The 26,439-nt window shown below is 36.4% G+C and overlaps 1 protein-coding gene across 5 annotated transcripts in view; it reads right to left on the bottom strand.

Moving 5' to 3' along the window:
- Positions 1 to 26,439, bottom strand: part of LOC136829404 (interference hedgehog-like) — a 291,106-nt gene that overhangs the window by 30,475 nt on the left and 234,192 nt on the right. For all 5 annotated transcript variants that reach the window (XR_010850374.1, XM_067087926.1, XM_067087955.1 and 2 more), the window contains 7 exons: positions 16,111 to 16,329; positions 10,609 to 10,764; positions 9,423 to 9,578; positions 2,730 to 2,930; positions 2,068 to 2,177; positions 1,510 to 1,634; positions 1,104 to 1,347 (listed from right to left, as the gene is read on the bottom strand). Coding sequence is in view for 4 of the 5 variants with exons in the window: in XM_067087926.1 (XP_066944027.1) it covers positions 1,104 to 1,347; positions 1,510 to 1,634; positions 2,068 to 2,177; positions 2,730 to 2,930; positions 9,423 to 9,578; positions 10,609 to 10,764; positions 16,111 to 16,329 (1,211 nt within the window). In the remaining variant the exon portion in view is untranslated. The remainder of the gene's footprint in view (positions 1 to 1,103; positions 1,348 to 1,509; positions 1,635 to 2,067; positions 2,178 to 2,729; positions 2,931 to 9,422; positions 9,579 to 10,608; positions 10,765 to 16,110; positions 16,330 to 26,439) is intronic.

Raw genomic sequence — 26,439 nt, 5'->3', positions numbered from 1 at the left:
TCTTTAGGACTTTGTCTACAAGACCTTCTTGATGTGCATCATTATGGTTTTATCTTTACTACTTTTTAAAAACTGTAGGAGACTTAAAAAACCATCATCCCACTATCTGGAATCATTATAGTCACAGTGCTCCAGCAACAACTCCACTACTATGTCTAATGAAAGATAGGTGTCTTGTGTTTTCTTGCTTTCTCATGTTTATCTGCGCTTGGCAACAGTTTCTCTCAACAATAAGACTACAGAAATAGTTTGTGCCTTATCCCCACAACTTCCATAACTGCTTGGTTCAGCAACTGCTGCCCTAATGCTGCAAAGGTTTAGTCAGCTGCTTTGCCCCCGTCTGAACTAGCCTTACTGTCTGAGTTTCTTCAAGTTGAGAAGTTCTATAATGTAAAAACAATCATCACGGTTATCTAATGGAATATGTCACCATTATCATCACCTCCAGCACTCTGTGATGCAAAGGGCATCAGAATTTGTTGTTGGAGAATTATAATCAGACGTGGAAAAGCTTTCAGATTAAGGGATACGGCATTAACAGGTACCAATGACTTTGCAAAATAAACATGTAGGTGGAGAGGGGGTGCCATAATGAATGATAAATCTCTCCTTTGGCTACTTGTGTAATATAGAAATGTTTAGGTGCTTTCTCCTCTGGGAGTCTGTGCTACAGCCTACCAATACAATACACTCATTACAATCTTTATTGTCTTAAGGCTTCTTGGTAAGGCTTGTTCCAAAGGGAAAGGGATACATAATAGTGCTGTGCCTGTAAGGCCTGTTATATGGCTCATATCTACTGGACATATTTCATTAGTGTTGCAGGAGGATTATTATCGATTTTACTCCTCACAATCTTAAAAAAGTTGATACATACTTTACCCTTACTAGTTATAGAATATCAATTTACAATCTCTGTAAGTATAAATAATCACTTGATATTATAAAATGCCAAAGATTATGCATTTAACTTTTTTTAATTAAAAATTCCTCATTACATTTTACAGTATACTGACACAGTACATATAACATCCAAATACCGTACTTAAACATTTTCAAAATAAAAGATGAAATGCGGAATAAAAGAACAAAATATAACTTACTTTGGTATAATCACCAGCAGTAGTGAATTCCCTGTAATTGATGAAAAAGCCTTCTATAGGGACTCCAGGAGACTCTTCATATTCCCACTCTAATTTCACTGCTGTTGGTCCTTGCGGAAGAAGGCTTACAATTGTTGGGGGATAAGTTGGGCGCTGAACAGTTAAGTCTTTTTCTAATAAGAAACGTTTTGAGTTTGGTCCAAGTTTATTGTCATTATTAGCATATACAGCAGCTATTCGGAACCTGGAAAAATACAGATATTGTGCCTAAACTGAATCTGGAAAGGAAATCTATAGTTCCAAACTCTCAAGATTACTACAAAACAAAAGGAAGCTGTTTTGGTATCATTTGGCAGACAAAACTGAAACACTTCATGAATTTCAAAATATAATACACAGTTCTCACCTATACACTTTACCAGTCTCCAAACCAGTAACTTCAAAACTATTAACATGTGAAGGAATGTCCTCGTCAACCGTCATCCAGCGGCTTCCACGACTTCCATGAGACCGGACTTCTTTATACTGAACCTAAAAATTAATAAAGAAAAACAATTTTCACTGAAATTCTAAAATATATATGTATTGACAATAACACTAGGTATCCAAGCTTTCCTTTTATTCAACAGATAAGCATATAATTTTGATTCTTTGTTTGACTCACCCGACTTTCCCATTTCACAATTCTGATACTAGTAATTAGTTATTTTACATCCAACACTTTAAATGATACAGCTAAGCCAGTGTCTACAACCTTCATTGCACACCATTATAAAAGTTAAAATATCAATTACACAATTCTGCGGTGAACATTCACAATACAAATGATAAATGAAAAAAAATATATGTACAGCTATTATGAAAGGTAAAACTATCAACAGCTAACAAGGTTTGAAAATTTTTGCAAGTTTCTTTAAACACACAACCCCCTAAAATGTACTTTAGCTCACAAATGTGTCCCTACTTTGTAAAAAATAACTGGAAGTCCTTTGGTGTCAGGATTATCCCATGTAACCATAACTGAATCATCTGACACCTTCCTCATTTTGGGCTTTGAAGGAGGCACCATCACTCCTGAATAATTAGGAAAAGACCATTAGTTGTATATACAATTAACCTTGAAAACAACTGCACTAAAACAATAAGGATTTCATGCATATCATCCTTCATGGGTGCTGGAATATATCATTATTTTTCATTTCCATGAAATTTCTATGAAACTTTAACACAAAGCATGTTTAAATTTTCAACAAATACAAGACACAACATTTTAACACACAAGGAATAAAAAATAGATTTGTATGGGAGGGGTACATGGCACTGTGGACAAGTACTGCGTGAAGAGGAAATATTTCTCAGTAAATTTTAGGACATGAAATATAATTTAGCAGGGATTCAGAGGGATAAACATGTATTTCTGTATGGTAAAAACTTGCCTAATTTTATGAGGGTCCATAATACTTGCACAAAACAAAAAGGGAAATAATGTAGATCTTCAGCATTAATGTTGTCCTTATCTTATGAAAGACAGCAATACTGTACTGTGAATACACATTACTGCAATATATATAAAATTGGACACAGCTTCAAACACTTCAACATAACATTCCACAAGAACATAGATACCTTTTTTTATCTTCTTCCAGTTACTTGATTCATCTGGCATCATATCATCAGTCTCATTTCTATTATTTCCTGTTGTTGTTAGATTGTGCTTCTTGTCATGGTGATTATGATTCCTTCCTTTGTTACCTCTTCTGTTTCCACGACCACCACCGTGCTTGGGGCCACCGCTGTGTCCATGCTTGGTTTCATTTTTTGTAGGGTCTGAAAAGGACATTAATTTGGTTTATGTTCTTTTGTTTCAAAATAATCTTTAATTTAGCCAAGTTTGCAAAACGTTTGGTGATCTGCATCATGCACTTATAATACTTTAATCTCAACACAAGCAATGATCATGCATCGTAAGTAATCAAAGATATTACAGTAAATGCAAGTAAACCTTATTAATGAGGGGGGAATAAATTCAGGGATTCCTCGGTATCACAAATTTTGATATGTTTCCCAAACTAAAGGAAACTGTTAAGGATAGCTTTATACCCAAGCCTGATGAGTAACGAGAATAAGAACTCATCTACTGTATGCTAAATTCAATAAAGAGATACCGAGAATGGCCTGTCAAATCTGGCAATGATCAGTATAAATACAAAAGTGTATATCCCACAAACTCATGGTCTCATATCTTTACACATCTTTTTTAAGATGCCAGAGCTGTATAACATTTTTGCTTTTAGTGCTGAATAATTCACATAAAATATATAAAAAACTTTTGATATTTTGTTTCTATATTTATTCATTTAGAGGTTGAACTGGGATGCAGTACAGTACATATGTAGTACTGTACTGTATTGTGAACTTTTATTTTGGCATTTCCATAACCTAATTGCATATGGACAGGTGGCTAAATTACCATCTGCACCACATACTATAAAAATCAACTTAAAGTTATAACTTCATTTGCCTGTCCAACTAAAAATATTACTTTAAGCCCCTGTGTATGTGGCATTATCTTCGTTGATATTAGAAGCCTCACAAACAATATCTAGTTATCAGGCAACATTAGATAATGTTACTTCTAAAATGCTTCAAAAAAAAAAAAGAAAGTATGTGAAGGGTAGCAGCAAGTATTGCTTAATAGTCAGGATCCTTCAGCACAGTGATACCTATAAACAGAAAATGAAGGAATGGACCGCCAATATGGGATTGGCTATTCAGTAAATAGAACAGAGTACAGAAATTAGGCCACAGGCCAAGTGCTGGGACTTATGAGCTTATTCAGCACTGAAATGGAAACATAGTAAAAAGATTTGAAAGGTGCAACAGGGGAATAACCTTGGAGTTGTACAATGAATCAATTATTAGGAGACGGTGGAATGTATGATGGAAGAAAGAGAATATGAATGTAGGTACAGTGAAAGGAATGAAAGGGGTTGCAGCTAGGGGCCGAAGGGATGCTGCAAATAACCTTCAGTAATGCCCACAGTGCACTGCATGAGGTTCACTGATGGCACTACCCCTGTACTGACGGTATTCAGTAAAGTCCTAGTTTAACTGGAATGAAGTCTCACACTAGCTGACTATCTCACTTACTCATCCTAAATAAATCTATTAAATCTATGAGCAACCTCCTTTTGTACTGTTAGGACAGAAGAAATACCTGCAACAAATATTCAGTCATCTGCATATTAACCTATCTTACTTCCTATGCCAACAATCATGTCACTAGTAAACATTTTTACAAAAAAAAAATGGCTCGTAAATATGAAAGGCACAACAAGATAGGTAATGCTTCATAAAAACCCATCAACAACAACCTGCCTCTACAGTAGTTGCATAATAAGCTGTAACATCAACACCTATGCTGTGGGTGATAAAAAAACTTGTGCTTAGAGTAAAATGAAGCTTAAAATCAACTGGAAGAAGTCTCCACTTATATCCTATGGGTGGAACTGGTGAGCTTTTAAGGAAATCAAAACTGTCTAACTGATTCCTGTTAGCATACAACTGTTATTAGGCAAGATTATCATATAATGGAACTGGAAGGATGGGGAGTGAACAACAATTTTTGCAAGCAGTACTTGCACAACTCTTGACAACTGGCCTTTAATTTTCATCCACTTGGGAAAATTCTAATAGGAAAATAAAAGCAATAAAATGTACTGGCTTGGGGAAAAAACCTTAAACATCCTTTTAAAAATTAATGGAAAAATTAATGAATATCTTCTCCAATGAGAAATACATCATGATTATGGTAATAAAAAGAGGACACTCAAACAAAGGCTGTTGAAATTTAAAAGGCATGTGGCATAACTGCTCTCTACTTACAGTTGATCGACAGCTTTTCATCATCAGTTAAAAAAGGAAGGTTAGTACAGAAATACTATATCTAAAGATGCATTTTTTTAAAAATTGGGATTTCTGGTAGTTTAAGTTTAATTTTTTTATAATTTCTATCATCAATTTTGTAAACTGCTTCTTGGCAATTTTCAGAAAGGTTCTGTTGGTCAACTGGGATCAGTTATGTATACAGTACATATACAGTATTTTTCTTGGTTTATCACTGTGCATGTTATACCTGTCTTTAAAAATCATCAATCCAGAGTTGATGGTTGGTCCAGATTTTACGGGTTTGGTATGTTTCGGCATAGCCCATTTGTCGTAGCTGATTTTGCGTGGCCGATTTGACGTCAGAGAAAGAATTGGAGTATTCGGCACAAGGTCTAGAAAGTATACTCTCTAGACCTTGATTCAACGTAGCCGCTAAGTCTTCAGGACATTTCAATGTCACTGTCTTTAAAATTTTATTAGGATACATTTTTCACGCAGGGGAATCCAAAACAGGCTGGAAGCCCAAAAAAGGATGAAAAAGGGTAAAAACAATGAAAACACCCAACTTCTAATATGACTTTTTGGTCATTTAATCTTAGAATCAAATATTACGCCATTTTATAAACTGATGAAATAATGTAAATTAAAACCCTGAATGTGAAAAGCTGTATTATAAAAAATTGTTAAAAACCTATTAATCTTTTTAATCTTAGAAATTACTTTTTCATTTTGTAATTATGAGCAACACCCCTAAGGAATTCAATAGGATCTCATGATTCAACTTCCAATATGACTTTTTTTATTCCTTCATCAGCATATCTGTATTTTTTTTTTTTTTTGCTTTTGGAGGGTGTGATATCCAGCTGTCAACTTTTCGAGATATGCGTCACGTCCTTTCTGTACTTTCCATAAGGCATCAATAAATTTCCTGATTGTGGGATGGTGCATTCCAAGCTCATCTTGCAAATATCGATTGGCCACTTTGGCGTGATTACTGGTCCGATCTTCATTGTTAGAGTTTGTTCATAAAGGTTCCAAATCTCAGGAGCGAAAATTGGGTTCATCCTAGCGTTTCCATGCCTATTCAGTCATCCAATAAAACTAACCTCAAGCCAATGAAACAAGGCTATTAGTTCATCAGAAAGAACCGCTGCTAATGTTCTGCACCCATGTATTCATCCATCTTTTCTAATGGAACGACAGCGAGTGCTATGATCATATTAACCTGTAAAGCAGCAAAGTGAAAATCAGTTTTATAACGACTGACAAACCCAATGAAACAAGATACCAAATTTCTGAGTAGACTAAATGTTGCCGGCAGCTAATGCTTCCAATTATTGCTTTCCCCAGTGTTTCCAAATAGGAAATTCTCTTCCACACCCAGTTGGGGAACATATATTTATACGACTCATGTAAAACTAAATGCTCCAAATCAGTTGGGTTAGCTGGTGCCTTGTTTAATAATTTTCTTCCCTTGCTATACGTTTTTGTATTGCAAGCAAGTCTGGAGCTAAGGCTAAACTAGCTTGAGATGCACCAGCCAAACATTCATTTACCACAACGGTTGGTGGCTCGAGAGTTCCAGCACTGCTTTTTTTAGCACTTGTTCTTAACTTTTCAACCTCTATTTTTGCAGCAGATGCCTCATGGCTGTGTTTATTCAACTAGCGAATAACTTTTCTATCTTCATATACAATCTCACTTTACACTGATCTTTATGTTCACATATCCAAAACTTTACTTCGGGATCACTTTTGTTCGTTGCGTCAAAAATAAAAATGTATCCACCGGGTATCACTTTGCTTCTTCCACGTTTGATAAAATAGTTGATGCCACTTCAAATGATGGGATTTAGACGATTGAAAAATTTGAAGCTGAACCGAGCTTCAAGTTCTATGACAGTTTCCAGCTTAGGCCTAATTGGAATACTTGGCAATTAAAACTATTACAACTAGAATAGCCAATTTGACTATGACGAATGAGGGAGAGGGAGTGAGAGTTAATGACAACAACCCAGACAAGGGGACTGCCTAGTTTTGATGAATTATCTCATGCTACAACAACGAATTACTAATTTGATGCCAAAACGACCCTCCGCCGAAAAAACTCTCCATCGAAAGGGCTCCACTGAATTGGCCATGCCGAATCAGCTACACCAAATGGGCTACGCCGAAATGTCCCATTCCCAGATTTTACAGCATCTCTTAAACTATGAAGCACCAACAGCCCAAGTGTTGCCAGTAAGACTATTCTGCACTTTTACAGTGAAGGAGATAATATTCCATTGGTACTGGGAAATGTGACACAATAGTGGGAAATGCGACATAATAGAAGGTACAGGCACTAAAGTTGATAACTGAAGTTCCTGAGAAATGGTAGAAAATCCTCCTCGAAAAACTCTACTGTTGGGAAAAATAAATTATCACTAAAACAATTTGTATAAAATATCAAGATCACAGGATGCTCCTGGCATATATACAAGGTAACAAACAATATTCCAAACTTAATAGACAGAAAATCTGAGGCGTGACCCATAATATCAGAATCTCTACAGATATAACAATCCTGACAAACAACGCAGCATTTCTGGCAGAGTTAAGGAATGCATTTTTAATGTCTGCAATAAAGAAAGCTTGATCACAAAATATCATCAACTAATGAGTAAAGTCTTGGTTTTGCTAGATCATCCTCGTACCTTACTAACTGCACCATCTCTTAAGAAGCCAAAGCTCATGAGATGAGCAACCACATGCCTTTATGTAGTTTGTCCCTACCTCTTCCAAACAAAATGAGAAACATACACAAAAAGAGTTATTTACATCCCTCTCAAAGGGCAAAAGTTTAAACAAATTGGGAGATATGAATCAAGAAGAGAATTCCATAGCTTAACATAAAGACACTGTATTATAATGTCACTGACGACTGCAATCAAATTCATTCTTATTTCCACCATGCAAATGTGGGAGGAAATGGCCTGATAGATGTTATAAAGCTGGCAGATAAGAGAAATTCTCCTTTTGAACTATATGACAGTGACCAAAACAGTACCCAATGAAGAGGGACTGAGAATTCATCTGTAGGGAGAAAAGTATTTGTTGGGGGTGGCAATTAAGGCTGGCAACTACTTTCTTTCATATCAGATGACAGAGAATGTTGAAGTATTTGTTAAGACTAGTAATCACTTTATTTCATGACTGTATATACCTACAATGAATTACAGTAAACCCCCTGTATTCACGGGGGATGCGTACCGCACCACCCTGCGAATAGCTAAAATCCGCGAATACTTAAAAACCCTCTAAAAACACTTAGAACTGCCTATTCTGATAGTTTGAACATAAGAAAAACCCTCTAAAAATCCTTATACCTGAGTATTTTAATAGTTTTATCACAAAAAGTGCATTTAGTCATGAAAATTATATGAAAATACAGCAATCAGTGAATATTTCTCAGTGAAAAATACCGCGAATGGGCGAATTTTCTGTGAATAATGGGTAGATACGTTCCACAGAGAAATCCACAAATGCACGAGTCCGCGAATCGTGAGAACGCGAATATGGGGGGTTTACTACATCATCTGCATAATGTACTATCCTATTTTCAAGTTAAAGATCATGCTGCTCTCTAGGCCTGACAACAAGAGAAGCCACAGAACACTACCCTCTGGAGCACCAGATATGAAACATCTGCACAAAGTAAAACAGTCAAAATTTCTCTGCTGATGGTCTCTTAAAAACTGTAAAGGAGATTATGTATATTACTATCAACAGAAAAGTTACATATTTTTATTAGTATATGAAAGGTTCCTGGCAAATTAAGTCTATGGCAGCTCTTAATTGGTTTGACCAAGTCTGGACCCAAATCCATTGTCAGAGTAGTCTTGTAAACAATTAACAAGTGTCTAGAATAACAGTACTTGTCACCACACTTACACAGCAATGTAAGTGTAGCAATTACTAATTATTACAATATATGCATTCATACTACAGGCTGTAACCTTAATAACATCAACAACACTACAGAATTTTTGTCCGTCAAGAAAAATGCTTTTGTAAATGAAAAGCAATAAAATCACAGTTTAGAAGAATGTACTCCAATACGCATTTGGAAATTCACCTTATGTGGCTTGATTGTCATGAATTTCTTTTTAACTGACTTTTAGTGAAACCAACTTTTTAGAAGTGCTATAAAGCCAAGTGCAGCTTGGCTTTACAGCATATTTGTATGGCTAGTTAAAATGCAAAGAAAGATGGCAGAAGGAGGATGATTTCAACTTAGTCCGCCAAACACGTGGCTGAATGAATTATGTTCATAGTTATTAGTTAAGCATTATTTCTATAAACAGTACTGTTGTGTCAAGGAAATAACTGCATAAAAAACCTAACTAGCAGAGTGACCGATATTGCATAGCTGATTAAATTAAATGCTCACCAATATTAGGATGACTTGACCCCAGATCAGCATTTATAGTTTTGGGAACCACGTTGATCATGGCGACACTTTGTACACTTCCTTCGGGATTATGAGCAAAACACTGATAGATCCCTGCGTGCTTCTTCTCAACAGATCTGAATGATAAACCAGCCTCTGAAAAAGTTAAGATATATGAAGAATCAGCAAAACAAAAATATACCAGTAAATATTAAAGATCAACTTACTAATATACTTAAAAGCTGAGTTTCTTTTTACAAATATACTTCATATTTTTAAGTTAGAGATGGGACGAAAGCTCATGTGCACAACGGACCACAGAACTGAACCATTTTTTTTTTTTATCTGGTGAAAAAATAGATGGCTACCTAAAACAGGATCAATTACTACAAAGAAGAGTTCAGTCTATCCCAAGCTGCACCACTTGCTTCGGTTTTTCAAACATTTTTTCTGTTTAGTTTGCAATTTCTCTAAAATTATATTTGCTTGCTCTTTTCAATCTTTTGATTACAAATCTCCGATTCACATACTTCCCCATTCTCTACAAGATTCTCTCCATCTCGTTTCATGATATCTTACATCTAATCACACATTTTTCATAAAATTAGGATTCAACAAACTTTACTTCCTCTTTATTATTTTCAGTAAACCGCTTCATCTGTAATATCCAATCCCAACCACAGTTGATTCACTTCCTCTCGACTCATCCTAAAAACTCGGGCCTCTCAACTGTTAATTTTGAATGCTGCATGACACTATTATAATTTTATTTAGCTTCATTTTCCCTTCTTAAATTGCCAATGCCGTATTATTCTCTATGTGCTCTTAGTGGAAAACATGTTTGTTGAGACAGTCCACACAGCCCAAGGTGTTTAAGTGTAAATAACATAAAAACGGGCAAAAATTAACGCGAAAATACAGTGGAAGTGCCAGACGTATGGGGGTAAGAGGAAGAAATGTGTGAGGAAGTCCGTCATCGTACAATATCCTAAATCTTGCTTTCCTCTACCTGTTTCGTCAACTTTAAAAAGCTGCTTCTGAACAAAGGAAACACTAAATTATAATTATACTTCAATTTTGAGACCACTCATCATACTTAACTCTATATTGTTCGCATAGTTGTCGTCACACAGAAGCTACAAATATATTACATCCACTCAACGGAAACCAGGATTTTAATTCTCACCTGTCATGTGAATATTTCCGTCGCTCCTCACCAGCCCGCCATTGAAGACCCACATCACCTTAGGTTTCGGATGGCCTGTTGCACGGCAGGTCAAGCTCAGTTTGCTCCCTTCTTCCACACTCTGAGATTCTAAAGGTTTCACGATCTGCGGAGGCTCTGCATTGCCCGCCAGGGAGAGCCGATGTAAAATTAGACTTACAGAATTAGGTGGTTTATACATCATAGTAGTAAATGTGTTTATATTAACACGAATATAATTAAATCTGTACAGAATAAAAAGCAGTGCAGTATTGGTTATTGGAAACTGACAAAATAAAATGGTTGCACTTCTTTGAAGAAACTTGATGAATATTACGTAAAAAGATTGTGAAATGTAATAATCATAATAACAATAAAAGAACAAAACAATTTATAACTCTACTGAAGGATTGCTGATAACTCAGCGTTCATACTTTATATTAATATCAAATAATAGGATTTGTGAAACGCTTACTAAGATTTTAACAGGTTTTGATAAAAAAAAAAAAGTAAAACTGCGCCGAAGTTTCTTCGGCGCAATCGAGTTCATCTTGATTGAGTTTTCTGTGCAGCGTATAATGCTGGATGAGCCGCGGCCCATGAAGCTTTCAGCCACGGATCGGTGGTGGCCTGTCCTATAGCGTTGCCAGTCGCACGATTATGGCTAACTTTAACCTTAAACAAAATAAAAACTACTGAGGCTAGAGGGCTGCAATTTAGCATGTTTGATGGTTGGAAAGTGGATGATCAACATACCAAATTGCAGCCATCTGGCCTCAGTAGTTTTTAAGATCTGAGGGCGGACAGCAAGTGTGGACAGAAAAAGTGCGGACGGACAGACAAAGCCATCTCAATAGTTTTCTTTTACAGAAAACTAAAAAAGATCGAATTTTGACGTTTACATTATCACAAATAATGAAACTACTTGACAGCTGGAAACCTTTTCACACAGCTAGATTAGTAATTAACTGAATTTCTTTTGGACTGATTTTTTTATTCGTTTAAATTTTTGGGGAAAAATTTTGGTTATTTTCAGAATGGTTGAGGTTATGTTACAGTATGGTTATACTACTCCTGCTCCTACTTTATTTTCAGAATGGTTGTTATCTGACTTTACAGTATGGATACTGATACTACTACTACTCCTGCTCCTACTTTATTTTCAGAATGGTTGAGGTTATCTGACTTTACAGTATGGATACTGATACTACTACTACTCCTGCTCCTACTTTCGCTACTACCCATAATAATAATAATAATAATAATAATAATAATAATAATAATAATAATAATAATAAAAATAATAATAATAATACAATATTGAATTGCTGCATCATTTGAATATATCTCCTACTACTAAAACTGCTTCTACTACTACTACTATTACTACTACTGCTACTAATAATAATAAAAATACGAATAATAATAATAATAGCGGTAATAATAATACAGGTAAATCTAAATAAGTCTAATCCTTCGGGCCAGCCCTAGGAGAGCTGTTAATCAGCTCAGTGGTCTGGTAAAACTAAGGTATACTTAACTTTTTTCCTACATTCAATATTGAATTCTTATAATACATTTTAATGCATCTCTCCTACTACTACTACTACTAATAATAATTGCTAAGAGATTCACAATTTCGCGAAAAACAATCTGTGTAATAGAAATCCACAATTATATAGTAAATATATTACTATGTAAAATAAACCAAAGACTTGAACATTGGAACGGTGTTCCTCACCAGAGCTAACGTTAGCACTGATGAGGAACACCGTTCAAGTGTTCAAAAGTCTTTGTTTATTTTACGTAGTAATATATTTACTATATAATTGTGGATTTCTATTACACTACTACTATTACTAATTTATTAGTAATAACACAGTTAAATCTCTACACTCAATAGTGAACTATTATATTATTTAAATGCAAGTAGGCAACAAGCCAATGCAAATGAGTTTTATTTATGAAAAATTTAAAATAAGATGTAAAACATATCTATCAGCAAAAGTAAATAGTAAAGGCCGTATCTCCTCTTTTATCATGAAGGAATAATTTCATAAACAGGAAAAAACCACAATAATCATTCATATTTTATGAATAAAAAGAAATGAAGACAAAAAATGCGTATTCGCAAAATATTTCAAGCCTGAGCGAGTACAGACATTTTTTGTATTTATTCATATATTTTTTTGTATTACACCACATTCTTTTTTTTTTTTACTATTACACCATTTCTGTTTACCCAGACGAAAATGTCAAAAATCATTCTTCCTGGTTAGCCAAATAAAATCGGTTCTGCTTGCTGTTTTAGCAGTCTGTTAACATTTAAATTCGTATCCTGTTCACAGGAATAACTCCATAAAACAAGCACATCTTAGAGAATGTGTCCCAAATCGTAAAACCTCAGTGAAACCACTACACAGGATATTCCATAGAAACCCAAAAGTCAAATATTCACTTTTTCGGAATCATTATTAAAGAGTGTAATATCCTGGCAGCTTTAACGGGACTCAAATATGTAACATCTTTCGCACAATAAAAATCACATATTTATGCCAGTGAAAACATGGTTTACATTAGTCCTGGCTTGAACAACCACCATATAACCTATTCATCAGTGAGAGGACACACTGAAGGAGAATGATCCATGACTTTCGAATGTCTGTGTACTACAATGCACAATTTAGTAACTAGCAGAATCCACCGCTCTTTGCAGCTAAGCCCCGTCCACTGCTTACGTCACGACCTTTCCTTGAAACCGGTTGGTTGGCAATGGTTTCGAAAAGTTGGTTAATCTGTGGTTCTCTTCATCTTCATTAATATAGCATGGTGGTTTCACCGAACTAAAATAAGTTCTGCTGATTATCAAAAGGAAACATTAATCCCCTGAAATAAAATCATAATACACGTCTCCCTGAAAGTGGTCAAAAAATAGGAAAATATGAATGAAGTCAGGAGTGTTCCACGATCGTGCCGCAGTGTTGTTTTTTAAATGAGGTTCACCTGATTAGACTGCTTTAGACCTATGCAGACTGGTATTTCATGTTGATTTTAGGAAATCTTACTACATTTTAATAGCCATAAAATCGATTTCATTGCAGTCGTTTATAAGCAGTGACTGCACTCAAAGATATTATGACTGTTTAAAGCACAATATGACAGGCTATACGAGTCATACTGGGTATAATGTCGGTTTACGCAGCTTATAACGTTTGGATTATAGGCATATCTTACATTCAGCCGTTTTGTTATTCTTGTTTTTGATGCTGCTGTTATCGTGCTTGTAGGTCTTCGAAAAATTTTCATATGGTAACCTAACATTGCAGAATTACCATAGACCTATTCATAAAATACTGCCTACTGTTGTTAACTGAAATTTAGTTATTTGTTTTAATGAAAAGGAGATCTTTATGAATATAGTCTACCCTAGAATATTCTCCCAACAACAGAGAGAGAGAGAGAGAGAGAGAGAGAGAGAGAGAGAGAGAGAGAGAGAGAGAGAGAGAGAGAGAGAGAGAGAATTTACTGACTCTTTGCACCCTTTTGTCCAACAAATACAAGAATGCCCCCAAAATCAAATGATTCATGGGCTACTCGCAGAGTGGTTTGGATCATCTCAAATAAATTTTTCAGCTATCATTTATTTTTTCTTATTTCGTTATGCATCTTACGTGATGCCCTACCATAGCCTTCATTTTCATAGAAATACTACAGCAGCCTTATATTTGCTCGTCACAGTAATATAAGTTATCCCTTTTGTGAATATATTTGCAGTATAATTCACTGAGAGCAGTTCGATAGTTGAGTGTGAATCTGAGACAGTCCTAAGATTGGTCTGAGTGCAGTGGCGTTCCTGGGGGGAGGGGGTAATCGCCCCTGGGCCCCAAAAAGAGGGGGCAAATGAAATTTAACCATTGCTGGGCTAAATCCAGTGGCAAAATGGCAAAGGCCCCATTTACATTTGGACCCGAGTTTGGGGCCCACTAAAGAATTTAATTTCCAAGAACAAAAATGTAACAAAAATGTTATGTAAAAGAAAATTCCAGGGGCCCCTCCCAATTAGAGCCCATTATAGACCTTCTCATACGGATCGGAGGAGGGTGGGTAACGTTGACTGGGGTAGGGCAGGGCCACTGATTATCCTCTTCAATTATTCAATGTGCACCTAGTTTTAAGAAATAAAATTTCTGAAATTGGCATTTACATGTGCCTTTAAAATGATCATACAAGTGCTCATATTCTAAAAATTTTCCCGGTGGGAAGGGGGCCTTACTGCGGCCACCCCCCGAACCCCCAGCTGCTTTGGCTCGCTTCGCTCGCCTCCCACCCCATAAGAGGGGCCCCATATGGGACGGTGCCCCCCGGGCCCCAAAACGTCTAGTGAATGTTTTGTGAATGTTAGCGTTCAGTGACTGTTTAGTGAGTGTTTTGGGTTTAGTGAATGTTCTGTGAATGTTAGTGTTTAGTGAATGTTTATTGTGTAAGTATTCAGTGAATGTTTAGTGAGTGTTTAGGGGTTTGTGAATGTTACTGTTTAGTGAATGTTTAGTGTGTAAGTGTTCACTGAATGTTTAGTGAGTGTTTTAGGTTTAGTGTGTAAGTGTTAAGTGAGTGTTTAGAGTTTAGTGAACGTTTTGTAAATGTTAGTGTTTAGTGTGTAAATGTTTAGTGAGTGTTTAATGTGACTCGATTAGTGAATGTTCAGTGACTGTTTAGTGTTTAATGAGTGCTTAGGGATTTAATGAGCATTTAGGGTTTAGTGAGTATTTAGTGTTTAATGAATGTTTAGGGTTTAGGGAGTGTTTAGTGTATAGTGAGTACTTAGGGAATGTTTAGTGATTTTTAGTGTTTAATGAATGTTTTCGATTAAGCGAGTGTTTAGTGAATGTTTACTGAGTGTTTAAGGTACAGTAAGTATTTAGTGCAAGTTTAGTGAGTGTATAGTGAGTGTGTGTGAGTGTGTGTGTGCGTGTTTAGTGAGTGTGAGTGTATAGTAAGTGTGAGTGTTTAGTGGGTGTAAGTGTATAGTTAGTGTTAGTGTTAGCGATTGTACATTACTGTTTAGTTAGCGTTTAGTGACTGTATGCAAAAAAGTCATGTAATTTACAGGAACCATTTTTGCTAGATATTGCTTAGATCAAAGAACAGATGCTTAGGCCTTGACCACAATGGTTGGAGTGCTTAGGCCAACCTGTTTTTGTAAGGTAATTTTTCTCTGTGAAATTGGGTCAAGTAATAATAATAATAATAATAATAATAATAATAGTAATAATAATAATAATAAAGAATATTAACAGTAACATTAATAAGATAATAATAATAGTAAAAAGTTAAAAATAAATAATAGTAAAAATAATAACAGTAATAAAGTATAGTACTATGAGCTGGACTGAGACCTTTCAATATGGCCGCCCGAGGTCACACGCTCGGCAGGGAGATGGCCACTCCATGTTATTGACGCTCAATGGTTCCCATACAACTCACCAATGATCTCCAAGGACACATCAATCACGCCTTCGTCCCCGATGCCGTTGCTGGCATGGCAAAGGTAAGTGCCCTCGTCTTCTACGGCCACGGGGGAGATCATAAGAGATCCGTCTTCTTCTTGGAAACTTCTTGAAGAGAGCGCACCTCCGTACTTGGACCAAGCGATCTCCGGCTCCGGATGACCTCTGGCGAGGCACATCATGCGCACCGAAGAACCTGTGCGCGACAGAAGCAAAGGGAGTGAAGTTCTTGTATAACAAAGTGAATGAAGTTCTTGCACAGCAAAGCGAACGAAGTTCTTGCATGAAAAAGTGAATAAAGCTCTTCTATAACAAAGTGAATGAAGTTCTTGCATAACAAAGTGAATGCAGTACTAGTATAACTGACTGAATTAAATTCTTGTATAACAAAGTGAATGAAAGTTTGTATAACAAAGTGAATTAAGTTCTTGCATAGCAAAGTGAATGAAGTCTTGCATAACAAAGTAAATCAAGTTCTTGTATGAGAGAGTGAATGAAGTTCTTGCATAACAAAGTGAGTGAAGTTCTTGTATAACAGAGTGAAAGAAGTTCTTGTATAACAAGGTGAATGAAAATCTTGCATGACAAAGTGAATGAAGTTCTTGCACAGCATAACAAAGGGAATGAAGTTCTTGTATAACAAGGTGAATGACGTTCTTGCACAACAAATTGAACGAAGTTCTTGTATAAGAGATGATCACACTCTAGCCAACTTTGAAATACCGAGCAGATGTAGTAGACTCAGGGCATAAAACTCATTTGCTACATATGGAAATAATTGGCTTAATTTGCTACATCCACGTTCTCATATAACTGCATTTGAAACTATGTAGTGCAAGGGTGCTTCGATAAAAATGCATTAGTAAATTCATGAAACAATACGCAATATGAAATTTCATAACCGGTATGTTATTTAAACATACTATCCCCCTGAAATAAACTACATATAATTTCATGGACGATGAACAAGTATTTGTGAGTACCCCAACAAAAACCAATCACCTTTAATAAGAACACTAGAACTATATCTGAAAAATATTTACAGTTACTGAGTTTCTTTTGGAGCTCTTATTGTTTGAATTCCAAAACAACAATCACATTAATTAACCAAAATTCCTTGGTAATTGTAGAATTAAACCTTCTACAATGACTACGCCTATGAGCAAAATGAATAAAAAATAAACTGTTCAATGGTCTCCCAAAATGCCAAAGCTAACATAACGCACCTCAATTTAAACTTAAGAATACACAGGACAATCTTTCGACAAATAAGATCAAGACTTGATGACAAATAGTTCAAAGCACAGAAATCAAAAGGTATTTAAACCATTAGGAGAAAATCTCTGGGATACTTTCACGATGATCACCATAAACTAACTGAAAATAAAGTCCTTTTTTCGATGGACGTAATGTACAGTAAGCGTTGAGCAAATGTGCTCCTTCAAGTATGCCTTTTGAAATAAAGAAATATAAACAGAACATTACGACATTTGCGGGGCGCACCTTAAAACATATAATTTTCAAGCGAGTCAACAGAAATCCAAGAGCAACACAAGTTTACATAAACGAAACATAGCGCCGTAAAAGTGTGAAGTCCAAAATACCCATGCATCATTATTTCGCCACCTGGCGGACATCATTTCGGCGCGCAAAAATAGCCGGATCTCTCCTTCCCCGCCTCTCACACATACAAAAAGATGAACAGAACTCGAAATATTTTCAGGCTTCAAAAATATTCCCATGCCTCTAAATAATCACTTATAATCGCCTATCCCCATACAAACACTATGGACTCACGTTAAGTCCTACACCGGCCCAAGGAATTAACCGCAATTAAAAGCACCGAAATACTCGGTCACAAAATACTTACATATACGGAAGAGGATCAGGGGAAATGACCAAATTATAAAATGGAAGTGCTTTGCTGCAAGCACCAGCACCATGCTTTTATAAATGAGGGAAATATAAAACCAATAAAGCATACAGAACTGCCTTTTGAGAGAGCCTTCAACAGCCGTAATTTCCCCAAAACTAGAAATTTTGGAGAGTTTATTTTCCAAGATAAAAAAAGCAACATATAAAAGGCAGAACAGAATCATATCATTATAATAGAGCACCTGAACAACAATATACACAGCAATAAAGCTGGAGACCATGACGTATATACTGTTGTAACAGGGCTGCAGTATCACAGAGAGAGAGAGAGTTCATTACCAACAGACTTTACATAAACACTTTTTGGTTGTCAGTAAAGCCCATAATAATAATAATAATAATAATAATAATAATAATAATAATAATAATAATACCATGCAACCAAAATGTTGAAAGTACGTAACTTCACCCGGAGCTTTGTTCTATTCACTGCAGCCAAATCATTAAACCTATATTGAGCAGGATCTCCTCGTGAGACCTTGAAATCAGCTATTAAGTGGAGTTATTCCAGTGACAACCACTCCTACCTAACGCTCCTCCCCTCCACCCCTTTCCCCATGGCACAAACAAGCATCCAATATATATCTCCGAGCCAGGCCCTTACGTCACTGACAATATCATCAATACTCAGAGCTTAAAATCATCATCATCCTCGTCACCATCCCCTTTCCCCATGGCACAAATAAGCATCCAATATATATCTCCGAGCCAGGCCCTTACGTCACTGACAATATCATCGCTACTCAAGAGCTTAAAATCATCATCATCCTCATCATCACTACCATCGCCAGCTCGAATCTAAAGTAATCAAAGCAGGTGATCAAAACTCCCAGAGCCGAGGAGAATTATCTGCAGTGATTCGTAAAATGACGGTGGACAGTGATAGCCGGTCAAACAGGTTTCAGTAACCTTGTGCGAGTGTGAGAAATTTTAAAGACAACGTTTTTATTTTCTGAGTTTTTTTTTTTTTTAAATGGTGGTGGAGGGGAGGGAGAGAGGGAGGGGGAGACCTCTCGCCTCGCATGCAAAAGTAATATATCGTACAAAAGCAATTTATATTTATGTTAAAGAGCAGCAATTTCAGTATTTTTTTTTTTTTTGCATCTTTCTCTTACATGCATTGGGAAACCACACTTCAGTTCCAGGAACTGATCACCCGAACAGTCCCTCCATACATGCTAACTTTTGCTTCAACAAACACTTCATTCCTTTTCTGAAAGAAGCTGAGCAGCCATGGAGACTAAATAAACCTTGGTCTCAGACCAATATTTACACCAATCCACTCCTTTTTGGGCCACGCATTCTAACACACCCTTTGCCTCCATCATAAATACTTCCTCATCACCCGCTACTTGGAGTCCCTTTCAATTGTATCAAACTTTCTCTAGGTCCATACATGTCATATACCCTCAAATTTCTCAAGTACCTGTTTTTCAACAATCACTTGATGTACACACTCTCTTTCTTGTCTAAAACTACACTGCTATATCCCCACATCATTACTTATGCAATCTGTCACATTTTCTCAATCAAAATTCTACAGTGCATCTCTGGTATATAAGTAAAAAAATGCTCCATAACTTACACTCTCCTCTATCACTTAGCGTTAAGTGAACGAACAATTATTGCTCTCTCTCATTCCTTTGCAACCTTCTACCCCAGCCAGATACACCTTAACACTGTCAGCCACTCACGTCACATCAACATCACAGCGTCATACCATCTCACTTGCAATCTCATCAACTCCCGCTGTTTCCATTCTCCCCCCTCTTAATCAACCTCATTCCATCTTCAACTGTCACTTTCATAGGAATTTGTAAACTTCCATCAAATCCTTCCACTCTTGCATCAGGCAGCTCTGTCTCTTCAGTCTTCCACATTCCATAAGTCTTCAAAATCTTCATCGATCCAGGACTTCAGCCACTTCCGAAAGTGTACCTCAACTTGTGTATTTTATTCTGATGCCCATCTGCTCATTCATTTTTCTCTCTGAATTTGCTTCCCTCAAGAACAACTTACCATTCTTCTTAATATACTCGATCACATTCATCCGTCTTTTTTTATCACTAGCCCTTTTTTCTTTGTCTCTCACTTTCTCTACAACAGTACGTAAAACCCACAGAGTAATTAACGAGACTTCATGTTTGAGAAAGTATTACGAGATATCTTCCCCAGGAATAATATAGTAACGCTAAAATCACCTTTATTTCTCGTTGAACTTAAGGACACTACCAAACCAGATTTAAAGTTACTAAGTATCTCCAAATATAGGAAGGATGCGTTATAAAGTCTTACAGTTAAAGGGCAATTAACTACTGGTCACGCTTTCTGATCGAGTTCTGAGCCGACGGTGCTGAAGACTAACACCTGGGATGGATAATATATCACTATGATACGACGGGCGAATATATATCTCTCTCTATCTCTCTCTATATATATATATATATATATATATATATATATATATATGCTACTGCCTTAGAATTCGAGCCCATCGAGACTGTGTTGGTAACTGTAAACATAAATCCAGTCCCCATTGACATAACACCGTCGTATAAATTTTGTCTTTCGTGCCGTTAATGCCTAAAATTCGGAACGGTTGGCTTTACCCCGTTTTCCGAAAAATTTAACCCAATGTTCGCGAGGCAGATCTGCTGCCATCTAGGAAGAAACGTCTCTTGAAAGAAATTATGTATCAGAGCTGTAATTCTCTGTTTTCATTTAGAACAATTGCTAAGCTTCGTAACTTTCCTCGTCTCGGTATCTCCATCAAGCCAAAAGATATGATACCCGGACTCAGTACATGGACGCAGGCAAATATACAAACACACACACACACGCACACACTCCCGCATCGGTGTTACAACCAGCTGGCGCTCGTATGTTATTGTCCCCAATGGCTAACCTTAAAGACAATATCCTTGTCGGATAACAATTAAGCCCGAACTGATGGCTATGTTTACAGTTCGTGGAATTCATCGTAAGATTAAAAAAATAATAATAAAATAAAAATAAATGTAGCTGTCCTTTGTCACGCCGTGGTTACAACCCTTGATAAATGTCTGCCTCGAGTAAGAAACGGCTTCTGAAAAGAAAAGTTCGCGGTCTTTCTTAATCAAAAGAAAAAAAAAGTTCGTCGTCTGCAAATAAATTAAGCAATAAACAGAAAGACTACGCAAAAAAAAAAAAAAAAAAAAAAAAAAACCGTGCTGCGATTTACGTTCCATGTCCTTTCAGAGTTCGTATACTATTGTTATTAGTTGCTTACCTAACTTTTCTTTTCTTCCATTCATGACTTTTTCTTTTGTATCAACCCTAAAAAAATTATGACGCAACACTTCATGACGGGACTTGTACATTGGGTGCATGTAAACTTGACATAAGTAATATTTCCAAATAACTTCAAATCACAAGTCATTTCTCTGAAGGACCCATTTCCTCGCAATTCATCGCTATTCATTTTCTGTTAATATTGAAAATCTTTTACCAGTCATAAAAAGGTCATTCAGTTAGCTAAACAAGATTCAGAATAGAAAAAAGGTGACCAAAGGATAACATAAAGAGAAAAACTTGAGTTGTATGGAAATAGTATTTCCATCAGTTTAAATACTGTTCCTTCTTGATCAAGTAACAAGTCACCTGAAATTCATAAATGAAGAATCTGAGGGACGATTGTGACCTTAATAACCATACTAGGCTGCCAACGCTACAGAATCGATAGTATCGAGAGAAATAAAATAGGTTTAGTGGACAGAGAAGTAGAGTCAATATACTTGAAAAGCAGGAGAGAGAGAGAGAGAGAGAGAGAGAGAGAGAGAGAGAGAGAGAGAGAGTGTGTGTGTGTGTGTGTGTGTGTGTGTGTGTGTGTGAGAGAGAGAGAGAGAGAGAGAGAGAGAGAGCAGACCACTTTTATGGCGTAAAATCTTGATAAAAAAAAAACTTATTCACAGATTCACAGCAGGTCACAATCACACGATAAAGCTGAATACATGGAAGAAGAGGGCCAATAATTGGCTTGAATATCATGAAGATGAAAGACCGAGATATTAAAGCAAAGGAAATATGATTTCTGTAGATAACGAAGAATAAATGATCTTGGCACAAGTTTCGTACCACTTTTACCCGAAAAGACAAATAGCAACACATTGCCATTGAAAACGATAAAGCCTTAATTCGTTCAACGTGGGTAATCTCTCTCTCTCTCTCTCTCTCTCTCTCTCTCTCTCTCTCTCTCTCTCTCTCTCAGCACCGCCCTACCACAAATCTGATCCTGTTACGAGGCAATCGTCTTGATCGCCGGTGCTTTGTTACCTTCATCGTTGAATATGCATCAGCTGCTATCTTTTAATTACTTTTAGTTTTGCAATTTTTACGCACAACGAAACGGCAATTTGCATGCACATATACACAGACCAGGTATTTCTGTACGTACAAGTGTTCCTCTGTTACAGCTGTATGTATGTATGTATACTGTACACACATATATATGTATGCATACACACACACATATGTATGCAGCACACACACACTTGAGAATATCCAATGCAGCACGATGGAACTTTGAATAGGTACTTTCGTGGTTTATTCTATATTTTCAAGTTCACACTGAATACAAAAGAAGTTGACAGAGCTTTATATACAAAAACAGAAGAGGGGGGGGGCGGAGTTACAGGTTGTTAATCTGGGCAGCATGTTCTTTAAACGAAAAAGACAAGGACAAAGGATCAAGGGATAATCCAGGGTGGAGATTAACATTCCTGGTGCATGTGGCTTCAATAAACACCATCTCCTGCAGATTCCTTTTCGATGGTCGTTGACTTTAGATTATCAGTGACTTAATAGTTAATGGCCTGTCTTAAGCCAATGATCCACAATGCCATTATTTGTTAAGTCTCTTGAAATAGCATATATGTGTTGGGAGAAATTGCATATTTGTGTTGGGAGCATCTTACTTTTAGTCCTTTTGATGTTTGACCAATATAAATTGTATTACACATACACACATTTATCCCCCAAACCAGTAACTCAGTTTACTTTCTACAGAACCTAGTTCTACCCATAAGTAATTGACTGAAGCCTTTACATTTTTAATTTACATCCATACACACATACGAACGAACAAGCAAACACACGCACACACACGTCTTTATAACTAGAGAGAGAAAGAGCCCTAGTCTTTGTCTTAGGCAAAGGCACACATATAAATTCTCAAAAACATTAATCCTCCTAATGGTCAGACATTAAACACACTGGAGAGCGAAAGAATGGCAGATGACGATGTAATCACTGAGATTAAAAAGAAAAAAGGTGACGCCTGTATTGTCTACGATTCTCAAAGAGGGGACCGGGGCTGAGTACAGATGACGAGAATGAGTTTGGTAGATGTTTTGGTGCTGTAAATGCTGCAGAGTAGGGTAAATTTTATAAATACATATATACAGTGATATATATATATATATATATATATATATATATATATATATATATATATAATTACTATATATATAATGTGTGTTTGTATATATATTTCTGAGTCACATCTGAATCGAACCAAGGTCTTGCAATTGAAAGACATGGACGCTACCACCTGATCACACAAGTCATAAAAGTTGGAAATGTATTTGTTACACACGTGATTATATATATATATATATATGATTTTATATGATATATATATATTATATATGCATATATATATATATACAATATATATATATATATATATATATATATATATATATATATATATATATATATATATATATATATATATATATATATATACAGTGCAGTATATATACTGTATGTGTGTGTATATACACATATACTGTATATAACAGACAATCTTTTCGCAAGTTGCTATTATTCATCTCAGTATTCTAATACTAACTGATCACAAGCCACGGAACATGATATAAATTGTTATCAAATGACATTATTTCCTTAATTACATGATTAGAGTAATAACCGGTTTTACAATGAATATTTTATCGCATAATACTCGTGTCGCAGCAAACCATTCAATTTGTTTTCGTCATTTAAGCAGGAAAATAATGGTGACACAATATACTGCAGTTTACAAGATGGTGTTCCTGCGATCAAAAAAGGTGGTTAAATTTGGCGCAGTCAAATGTCAAGGAAGTTATTTTGTCAGAAAACTGAGTTCGTCCCCACATTAAAATCATTGTCATTTTGGTCAATTCTCTGGTGGTGAAATCAACCTGGTTCATCCTAAGGTCTTTTGGATTATTCAAATTTTACATCATTCAAAGACCTAAACGGAATTAATATTAAATGGGGGAAAGGCTTTATTTATCAAGTGTCTAATTACAGATGGTGAATCTAATAGTATAAAGAGCCTTATGGTAATTCTGAATGGTATAAAGAACCTGGCTTCTCATTACAAAAATCTTTATGGAAATCTTGGCTTACCTTAAGTCAACGCATGTCTTACAACCCTGCTTCATTTAGTACACGGTTGGTCCACCCTCAGATCCGGGAACACTTTTGGGGTTTACTAATTTTGTTACTGAGTAATCACTTTTACTACAAAATGATCAGGGTATTATTTTCACATTTTAATTTTATTCCAGTCTCTTAAACAACAGACTCTTCTGTCTCACGATTTAACACGAAGTTTCCAACTTATTTCCTACACGTATCGGAAGAGGAACGTTGTCCATCCTCAAAGGACTATGTATTTTTGAGACTTATTTTTTAGTTCTGTGTCTGCCCAGACAATAAATTTAATCTAACAGTACAGTTACAGAAAACAAATCCATTAATTGACGCAGAGACAAATATTTATAAAAATTATAAAAATGATAAAAATTTATTAGCCATCTAAGGAAAATACCCCAAGGGCATTTTCTCTCTAACAATTTTCAAACGCCATGTTTAAAAATTAAGAGCAGTCTCAGCTGTTGATATTTATGCGCACTTCCATCAATAAAAAAAAGAGAAGTTCAAAGCAATCACAGCTGCTTGCCATAAGGCAACATCCAAGGTAACATAGGATTGCCTGAAAGATACCTATTGGTCTCTGATTTGGTTCGTCGATTCCATTACTCAAAGTCGCTGTGGGCCAAATGCAATTGGTGGAAGAGGAGAAGGATGCAAGAGGTTAGACTGGGGAGGGGGAGGGGGGGTGGTGGGGGGGGAAGGGAATGGTGAACTCATCATTCGTCTGCAGGAGAAGCTAATAGCAGAGAAGTCGGCAGAGTCCCCTGGCGGAAAGGCTAAAAACCTCCCATAAATTATTATTTTGATTCTTTTGTTGCGTTCGGACGACGGTGGTGCTGCTTTAAAAAAGTGCCACTCGACAAGATGGATGAACTCGTTACTGAACAAAAGAGTTATTGCCTGGGTTCATCAGCAAACGCACAATTTTCTCTGCTTTCCGGGCTAAAGCCGACGCGCTTGCATATTCAACGGTTCCAACAATGTATCGCCTGCGTCTCTTGGGCCTTGTCGGGGGAGGGACCTCTTTCGGAGAAAATGTAATCGGATGTCAAGGGGTTAATACGTGTCACTGAATGCAGCACGCACTATGCATCTCCAGTCTTTTTAAAACTTCTGCCTGGAACTCTATTCAGAAATGATTCAGCCTGCATATTCATGTAAATTGAACAATACAATCCACAGAAAAAGAGAGTACCTTCCGAATAGTTTCACCCTAGTAGGGCCCTTCCGTTTTGATGGTACGCAGTTTGACGGATCCATGAACCACTCGATCGACTAACTAGCAGATGCTAATTCACTGGTTGGGTCACCAGACGGGTACTGGAATTTAGGGAACGAGTATATCGTCCCTCCTTGACCGTTCTGACTCGGACATGGGTCTTTCAGTTTCTTGAACGCGCTTACTACAGTGTCACGAGGCCAGAGAGAGAGAGAGAGAGAGAGAGAGAGAGAGAGAGAGAGAGAGAGAGAGAGAGAGAGAGAGAGAGAGCGAGCACTATTATACACCACTATCATTATTCAGCAGATTTATGATGATGACCTCTCGTAAAACAATGTAATAACACATCATTTCTTTTTCATATCATAAACAGCTGACGAAAGCATTACCTTCTGTTTATAAAATACGGAACACAAGGTAAATAAAACAAGAATTATTACAGAAACTGAATGCTAAAGCTAAATAATGATTAAACTTTTAAATAGTCAATGAGGGCTCCTAAGACATCAATGGCTTACTAAATACCGAGTGTTGACCTAACGAAGGGAGATACCAGCTTCCTTAAGGCCCCGATTACGCTGACACGCGCGCATCAACAATTATATACTTTCCAAAATAACACTGTTAGGTATCAACGATTGCCTAATTTAAAATAGTGACAGGACAACGTAAATTTCCTTGACCGGGGAC

The sequence above is a fragment of the Macrobrachium rosenbergii genome, chromosome 4, assembly GCF_040412425.1.
Source record: "Macrobrachium rosenbergii isolate ZJJX-2024 chromosome 4, ASM4041242v1, whole genome shotgun sequence".
In the NCBI taxonomy this organism is placed as follows: domain Eukaryota; kingdom Metazoa; phylum Arthropoda; class Malacostraca; order Decapoda; family Palaemonidae; genus Macrobrachium; species Macrobrachium rosenbergii.
Note: the sequence above shows the minus strand (reverse complement) of the source record. Positions and strands in the feature narration are given on the sequence as shown.